At 37.5% G+C, this 8,933-nt stretch overlaps 1 protein-coding gene across 1 annotated transcript in view; it reads left to right on the top strand.

Annotated features, from left to right (window-relative positions):
* The window catches only part of LOC106877620 (arf-GAP with coiled-coil, ANK repeat and PH domain-containing protein 2), a 248,627-nt gene that overhangs the window by 108,056 nt on the left and 131,638 nt on the right, over positions 1-8,933 (top strand). The window contains exons 7-10 of the mRNA XM_052976629.1: positions 1,611-1,669; positions 3,421-3,604; positions 4,347-4,391; positions 5,180-5,275. Of these exons, the coding sequence (XP_052832589.1) occupies positions 1,611-1,669; positions 3,421-3,604; positions 4,347-4,391; positions 5,180-5,275 (384 nt within the window). The remainder of the gene's footprint in view (positions 1-1,610; positions 1,670-3,420; positions 3,605-4,346; positions 4,392-5,179; positions 5,276-8,933) is intronic.

Genomic DNA, 8,933 nt, shown 5'->3' with positions numbered 1-8,933 from the left:
AAAAAAAAAAAAAAAAAAAAACGAACATCAAACACTGTATAATTTGGTATTTCGATCCTGAAGAATGAAAGACAACCTATAGTACTATGTATTTTGTCACAATGTTATTTATGAAAGTGATGTTAAAACGTCTTCATTGAGGACGGTTTCGGTTTTCCCCTTTTACGTTAAAAAAGTTTGGGGGACGTCGACATTAATAACACACGCACAAGTTCAGTTCCACTCCTTTATTATCAGGCAGTTGATTAAATTAATCTATCGTTCGTTTAACGTGTTGGTTAAACAGTCTGTCGTTTGTTTTATTTTCGTTTTACATGAAAGTCCAGTTGAAAACGTTGCAAATGGCAACTAAAAGCCCAATAAAAAACAAAAACAAAATCAAACGACTGTTTAACCAATAAGTTAAACAAACGATTGATTAATTTAACCAATTTACTAATAATAAAGGAGTGGTATTGAATGAGTGCTTGTGTAACTAATATTCGCATAATGACTCTCCCCTCTCACGAAATTTATTTTAATATAACGGATTTACATGATGAATTTTGCCAACGAAATACAATAACGAAAAAGTTTGGAGTTATCTTTCTTAGATATGCTTTAACATTAGATAAGCGTTGGGGGTTATCTCCCCTTAAGTAATAGAATTATACAAAACAAACCTGTAGTAATGGTTCTATTAACATCAGAGAATTTTAGTGCCGCAACATATCGGGGTACTATAAATGTGATTTTTGTAAAATGTAATTTAATATTTTGTTGTATTTTGGGAGGACCATTACGCCAAAAACGATAATCACATACACTCTTGCAATTTCACTTATTTATTATTTGGCAATTGGTAGCTACTTAACCAACAAATTAATGGATTGTTTGACTCGTGTCTTATATATAGATTGTCCTCTTATGAAAACATGTCATTTCTTCCTTGCCTTTGTCCCAGCTTAAAAAAAAAAATAAATAAATAAAAGGCTGAGTGAAGCTGACACATGTCTATACTTTTGACTGACTTGCTAGAAACATCAGTTGAATCAGACCCTACTTAAAATTAGAAATGATATGTTGTCTGAGACAACCACTCCCCACAAAAAAAAAAAAAAAAAATTTGATCATCAAGGCTAGAATATTTCTTTATTATAGGTTTTTGCCTTGAAGGTTGACCTATGGCTAAATTACCACAATATCAAGTATTGTTGTCTCATTAATAAAATTATACTGTGCTCTAAGTCAAGCACCATATGTTTCTCATGTTATTTACCTGGCAGGAGCAGGTTCAAATTGTGTAACATCATCTTGGTAGTGGAGTTCCAAACTAACTGGAAGTGGACCACTATTTTGGTAGTTTTCACAGTTTGAATTTCTTCAATTGACAATAGATACAAATGTTCAAAATAATATTGGTGATTGATTCCTGGTAGAGAGTACCTCCATTTTGCATAATCATTTAAAAACATTCTTAATCAAGCAGATGGTGTTGATGTTAAAAGCTTGGAACAACATTTACATCTTTCATTGCTCTTTCATCATTAAACATTATTTTATGTCAGTCATTCTGGTTTAGATATTATTCCTCTTCTTCCTCAAAAACTCCTCTTTTTCTTTATTTTCAGATGTTGATGGACCAAGCAAACAGATCTGTTTGCAAAAATATTAACAATTTTATAAAACAGTGAGTAATTTTGCATTTAGATTTATGTGTGTGTGTGTGTGTGTGTGTGTGTGTGTGTGTGTGTGTGTGTGTGTGTGTGTGTGTGTGTGAGTGCATGTGCACATTGGGTTGTTTCTATGCATCTACATGTTTGTATGTTTTAGGAAGATAATGAAATTTGGTGGGGGTTGATACTGATTTTTGAGATGTTTCTAATTTTGTTTTAATATTCAATCCACATACCAGTCTATTGCCAAGAAGTGAACCAAGCTTGCTAAACAGACCCAATCACTGATTCTGGATGTTTCACTATTTAACATTAACCATGGACATCCATGAATTCTCTAGGCCCTACTTGATGAAGCATGACTTCAGAACTTTTTGAGAAGGATTTTAAGACCAAGTATTCAGCTAAATATGTTTGAAGCTTTCTTTAGATTTATCCTCAAAAGGGAGCACAGCTCTAGCATGAAAGAATGAAATTTCCAGTAACTGAATGTACATGGGTAGACTTTACATGTACATAATCTAAGTTATTTTTTTTTACTGTCTGAACTTCTAACTATATAACCCTGCCACTTGTGTCTCGATGTTGGTCAACTTTTGTGTGTGGTTATTATGCAAATTCTCTCTATATTCTGTATAGTCAGTGTATGAGCACTCTCTGTATAGTGTAAGAATGTGTATGGTCCGAATGTCAAGTAACTTGGCTTATTCATTAGATTGTAGGTCCAATGTCTTGTCTTTGTCTAAGATACTATTTTACATTGCTATAGTCCTCCAGTTGACAACAATGATTAAAAACTGATGGAGCTTCCAGTCAAGTTAACTTTGTGGCATAAGCAAATTAATAGTATAACCAGAATTCTTTAGGCATGAAGAAGAATATATCCATCAGTGGGCTGTTGTCTCCTGTCTTTGCCCTTTTATTTTGGATATTGTGTGGTCTGTGTTTTATATACTTGCTGTATATTGTTCTTTAACATCCATTATTTTCATTCTAGCATGGATTGGACATATAGTTAGTTATTTGAAGCAGGATTTTACGATACTCATGCCATGTAAAAAGCACCCAGTCCACACTGTAAAGTAGTTGCCATTTGGAAGCTGTAAAAATGCCACGCCAAAATTGACCTTACCTGTGCTGGTGCCATGTAAAAAGCACTCAGTCCACTCTGCAGAGTGGTTGGTTTTAGGAAGGGCATCCAACTGTAAAATCCATGACAAACCAGACACAGAAGTATGGTGCAGTCTTCTACCTGGCCAGCTCCTGTCAAACTGTCCAACCCATGCCTGCATGGAAAGTGGATGTTAGACGATGATGATTGTAGTGTTTTTTTCTATCACCAACCTTAACTTGTGGATAATATATTTTAAATACTGCCTATTGATCTCTACATGATGAAGCATGCCTCTTCAGGACTCTCATTTACAAGAGTTTGACTCCAAAGATCCAGCATTTAGTCACTTACAATTCAGGGGTTACTTTTGCCACTTTTAGTTTTCCCTTGAAACGGAGTGTAGTCATAGCAGTGAAATATGAAAGCTCCAGTGTCTAACTCTGCAGGAGTACTCAAAATTTCCCGAAACTAGGATTTTGCAAAGAAGTTCTTGATTGCTGGGTTAATTTTGCTCACCCCGAACCCTTGCCCGAGAGTCTATAAATTCTTCCACCTATATCTCAATCCTCAATTTCGCAGTCAAATTTCATTTGTAGGTTTCATTTTTGCTTGGCTAATTTGTCTGTTCTTCCATCCCTTATTTTTCTTTAGGGATATCCGAAAAGTGAAAGAAGCAAAGAAATATTTTGAGAAAATCAGTGATGAGATGGACAATGCCTTGATAAAAAACTCTAATGCCCTTCGCAGCAAACCTCAGGAATGTGAGGATGCAACAAATGGATTGATAGCTATGAGTTCTGCTTTCGCACACAATTCTTTGGACTATGTTTACCAGGTAACTACAAATCTTCATGCTACTCAATTGAGTTTTAGCATCACTTCTTTCTTTTTTCTCTACTACTCACCTCTTCCATCTCTCTTCATCTTTCTCTTTTTTCTTTATCTTTCCCCCTCCAACTTTTCACATCTCCTACTTTTCACGTCTCCTACATCTCCTAACCGCTAAGTTACAGGGATGTAAACACACCAACACCAGTTGTCTAGTGGTGGTGGTGGTGGTGGTGGACAAACACAAACACACACACTCACTCACTCAGATTATATATATCTGTGTGTGTGTGTGTGTGTGTGTATATGTGTGTATATATATATATATATATATACATATATATATATATGCACACACGGTGAACTTCTTTCAGTTTCCGTCTACCAAATCCATTCACAAGACTTTGGTCGGCCCAAGGCTATAGTAGAAGACACCTGCCCAAGGTGCCATGTAGTGGGACTGAACCCAGAACCATGTGGCTGGGAACCAAGCTTCTTACCACACAGCTACACCTATTTAGTATATTGTGGTGATAATAGTTCGAAAGAGTGTGTGTGTAACCATGGTGTTTTAAGCATTCTGTTCATCTTCTGTGATTATTTTTATATTAATTCTTCTCTGTGCATTGTGTGAGATCATTATATATTAATTACTCGTTGTGCATTGTGTCTGGTTATTATATTTTGTTTATTAAGCACTCTTTATTGTGTGTGGTATAAATCATGAACATTTTAATTATGTATTCCAGATTAATGTTCTGCGATTGAAGAAACGATTTGATGTCTTAGAAACTGTGAGTATATAAATTGTATTGATTGGTTTTATCTGTAATTTGAGTATTGAACTGTGTTTGTGTCAGTATATAGTTTCATCTTTTACTTGTTGTCATTGAACTGTGGCCATGCTGGGGCACTGCCTTGAAGGGTTTAGTTGAATAAATCAACCTTGTATTTATTTTCTTTGAAGCTTGGTTGTTATTCTATCAGTCTCTTTTGCTGAACTGCTTAGTTTTGAGGATGTAATCAAAACAAAACAGGTAGTCATGCAGTGGTGGGGAACACACACACACACACACACACACGACAAGTTTCTTTCATTTTCCATCTTCCAAATCAGCTCACAAGACTTTGGTGAACCTGAGGCTGTTGTAGAGGATATTTACCCACGGTGTCATGTTGTGGGACTGATCCCAAAACCACATGGTTAGCAAAGTAAAAGTAGATATCCTTCCCAAGTCATATAGACCCATAAGAACCACTGATGTAGCGTCTCCCTTGTTGGCTCCTTGATGTTGTTGATGCTTTTTAGGGTAGAAGCAATAGTGTACCTGATTAAATTACCTTGCAGTATTTAGGTATGACACTAATGTTCTGAGTTCAAATCCTGTTAGGCTTGACTTGGATTTTGCTTTCCATTCTTTGACGGGTTGATGAAAGAGAGTACCAGTTATATATTGTGTCAGTTAATTATAAACTCCTTCCTGCCCACCAATAATGTGCAACCTTGTGCTAACGATTGATATGAATATTTCATCAGCCATCACCAGTGTTTATTCCTTGATTTTTGCTTTTTTTATTGCAGATGTTATCTTTCATGAATGCTCAAAATACATACTTTCATCAGGGCCATGACCTTTTCATCGATTTAGACCCTTATGTGAAGAATGTCAGAGACCAGGTAAGTTCATATTTCTGTTACATACCAACATCTATTTACTGTATATCTTTTTTATCTTTTAGTTGTTTCAGTCATTCGGCTGTGGCCATGTTGGGGCATCACCTTGAAATTTTAGTCAAATGTATAGACCCTGGTACTTATTTCTTAAAGCCTGGTACTTACTCTATTGGTGTCTTTTGCTGAACCACTAAGTTATAGGGATGTAAACAGCAACAGCTGTTGTCGAGTTGTGGTGAGGGACAAACACAGAAAAACACACACACACACACACACACACACACACACACACTCACTCACATATATATACACGACGGGCTTCTTTAAGTTTCCGTCTACCAATTCCACTCACAAGGCTTTAGTCGGCCTGAGGCTATAGTAGAAGACACTTACCCAAGATACCATGCAGTAGGACTGAACCTGGAACCATGTGGTTGGGAAGCAAGCTTCTTATTTCTTTATTGCCCACAAGGGGCTAAACTTAGAGGGGACAAACAAGGACAGACAAGGGGCCAGTGAACAGCAGGAACAACCTTCAGAGGAAGGACTCCTGTCAAACAAGTGTTTCAGCTCATTAGTTCTTGACACTCTAAGGGAGTTGGGCCCACTTAGATTATGACTCCTAAGATGTCCTTCTGCTGTTTTCAAAATGCTGCCTTTAGTAGAGATTGAACTCGGAGCATTTGGGTGATCTTCTTTATTCTGAACTGTGTTATATATCACCTGGCCACAAAGACCATCAAAAGTACCTGCATGGTGCTTCTGTTTCAATCTGGGTTTCCTTCCTACTTTTTTCTGTTTAGTGGCCTGCAGTATTCTTTTCCAGCTCCAGTCGTTGTTTTGCTTTTCCCATAGTCACATAGAGATCAGAACCACGTGCTTGTAAAGTGAACTCCGTGACCCCCCCCACACACACACACATGCATGCTCACAATCCTTTATATTTCATAAAGTACACAAACACTTGATATACAATTGATATGTTTTTATCCTGGTAACTGCCCTTTTATCACGAGAGAAAACAGTGGATAACTCTATTGTCATTGTTGCTGCTGCTGCTGCTAATGAAGATGACGACGACGATGATTATGATGATGATAGTTTTGTTAAACATTGTGTCTTCTTTGGTGGTGGAAGGGTAAAGTTACGGTAGTAGTGGGACAGTGGATCTATTGTTATTAACATTACAGAGAGTTATGGTGTGTGAGTGTGGCTGTGTCACATGTGTTTCACTGAAAGTATCATTAAATAAACGAGAAATAATTATACCTTAACTTCACTCTTAAACAACATTTAAATCAGTTCATATATGTTTGAGACATATTTAACCTGTTCTAAGGCCATAAACATTTGTTTCCTTATATTGGGTTGGCAACTAAGTTCCCGCTGTTTTTTTTTTAATTTAAATTTTTTAAAAGGTTTAATAAAAAATAACAACTAATTAATCAATTATGTATTCACCCTTGTTGTTTACAACTTCTTCCCAATGTTCAACAAGATTTTCAATACCTCGTTGGTAGAAATCACCTGATTTCGACTTGAAAAATTGATCCAACCAAGCTCTCAATTCTGCATCAGTACTGAACGAAACTCCGTGCATAGCATTTGAGCAAGACACTTTATTTTTCCTGTTGCTCCAGTTCACTCAACTGTAAAAATGAGTTGCAATGTCACTGGTGCCAAGGTGTGTCGGCCTTTGCCTTTCCCTTGGATAACACTAGTAGTGTGGAGAGGGGAGGCCGGTATGCATTGACAACTGCTGGTCTTCCATAAGCAACCTTGCCTAAACTTGTGCCTTGGAGGAGAACTTTCTAGGTGCAATCCCGTGGTCATTCATGACTGAAAGGGGTCTTTACCCTTATAGTCTAGCCGCCAGGCTAGGTGGAACTCTCCAGCCCTGTAAGGCAGTTCACTTATGTGAAGGCCACTCCAACGTAAAACCAACAGCTTGCTGGGCACCGTTGCCCTCTTAGCCCACTGTGCCACTATGGTCAGACTTCCAAGTGGGATTGGAATGAGTGACTGACTCCCATTTTAAAACCAGCTCTGCCAGGGAGACAAGCCCTGCAGCATCAGCGATTGATTTACATGGCCGCTTGAAGGTGTGGCACTGTTCGTCATTGCAGTTCCTTAGATATAAAGGAACTGCTATCATCATAGTCTAGTCAGCTCAGGAAAAACCTATTTCTCTGCCAATCCCTTTGGCATAAGTTACATTCTCACTTCATAGTAGTTGCTGTGGTAGTGGCAGCGGCAGCATTGGTTGTGAGTCATCCAATGGCCATATCTGATAATCGAGGCATTACTGAAGACCTAGTAGAAGTTAGAGGAGTTTTCCCTTATATTCTGGAGCTATTTCCCTACCACGTTCTGCCATTTGTCAGAGTTTAACTCAGTATTTTGTAGCTTAATAAATAATTTTGCTAATGTTTAGAGTCATTAAGGTTTAGAGTCATTAATGTTTAGAGTCATTAAGGTGGCGAGCTGGCAGAACTCTCTATGTATGGAGATGCTTGTTTGTTGTGTGTGTGTGTTTGTCTTTTGTTGTTTTGTGACAGAAAGAAAAAATCCGATAAAAAGAAAAATTTGTTGCTCTTCAAATAATCTTATGATATTTGTTTAGAAATAAGTTCAGACAGTCTGTCCTAATTATGATTATCGTAAATGCGGTCGAAATAGTAATTCGTTCATTGGAGACCTGTAGTGATTCATCATCATAATCATGCACACTTTTCTATGCTTGCATGGTTCGGATGGAATTTATTGAAGTAGATTTTCTATGACTGGATACTCTTCCTGTCACCAACCCTCACCTGTTTCCAAGCAAGCTAATATAGGTGTAGGCATGGCTGCGTAGTAAGGAGCTTACTTCCCAACCACATAGTTCTGGCTCCAGTCCCACCATGTGGCACCATGGGTAAGTGTACTATATGGCCTTGGGCTGACTAAAGTCTTGTGAGTGGATTTGGTAGATGGAAACTGAAAGAAGCCTGTTGTGTATGCATATATATATATATATATATAAATAAATGTGTTTGTGTGTGTGTGTGTGTGCATGTTTGTGTGTCTGTGTTTGTCCCCTCACCATTGCTTGACAACTAATGTCGGTGTGTTTACATCCCTGTGACTAGTGGTTTGGCAAAAGAGACCGATAGAATAAGTACTAGACTTACAAAGAATAAGTCCAGGGGTCGATTTGTTCGACTAAAAAGGCACTGCTCCAGTATGGCTGCAGTCAAGTGACTGAAACAAGTAATAGAATATAAAAAAATGTAATGTGGAATGGCCACTGTTAACACCTTTCTCATTTATTACAGATCTTCTGTCCACTTCCTTCTCACCTTTCTTCTTGTTCACCTTCATTGTTAACAAAACACCTGAAAGTCAAGCAGTTCGTTAAATCCTGTCACACCGTGCCTCTTGTTTCTGCTTTCCAGCTAACCCCTTTCCCCTCTTTTGTTTCCTCCTTTTCCCTACATTTTTTTCAGTGCATAGATTTTTCTCTCAGCCACACAATCCCATACCTTACACACACACACACACACACACACACACACACACATAAAAAAATTACTATTTGTAAATCTCTCAACGAGAGACAGACATTCAGTAACAGTACTCTAGAGTATGTTATGCTGGCAAATAATCTTTACTATATATA

The sequence above is a fragment of the Octopus bimaculoides genome, chromosome 25 (assembly GCF_001194135.2).
Source record: "Octopus bimaculoides isolate UCB-OBI-ISO-001 chromosome 25, ASM119413v2, whole genome shotgun sequence".
Taxonomy (NCBI): Eukaryota; Metazoa; Mollusca; class Cephalopoda; order Octopoda; family Octopodidae; genus Octopus; species Octopus bimaculoides.
Note: the sequence above shows the minus strand (reverse complement) of the source record. Positions and strands in the feature narration are given on the sequence as shown.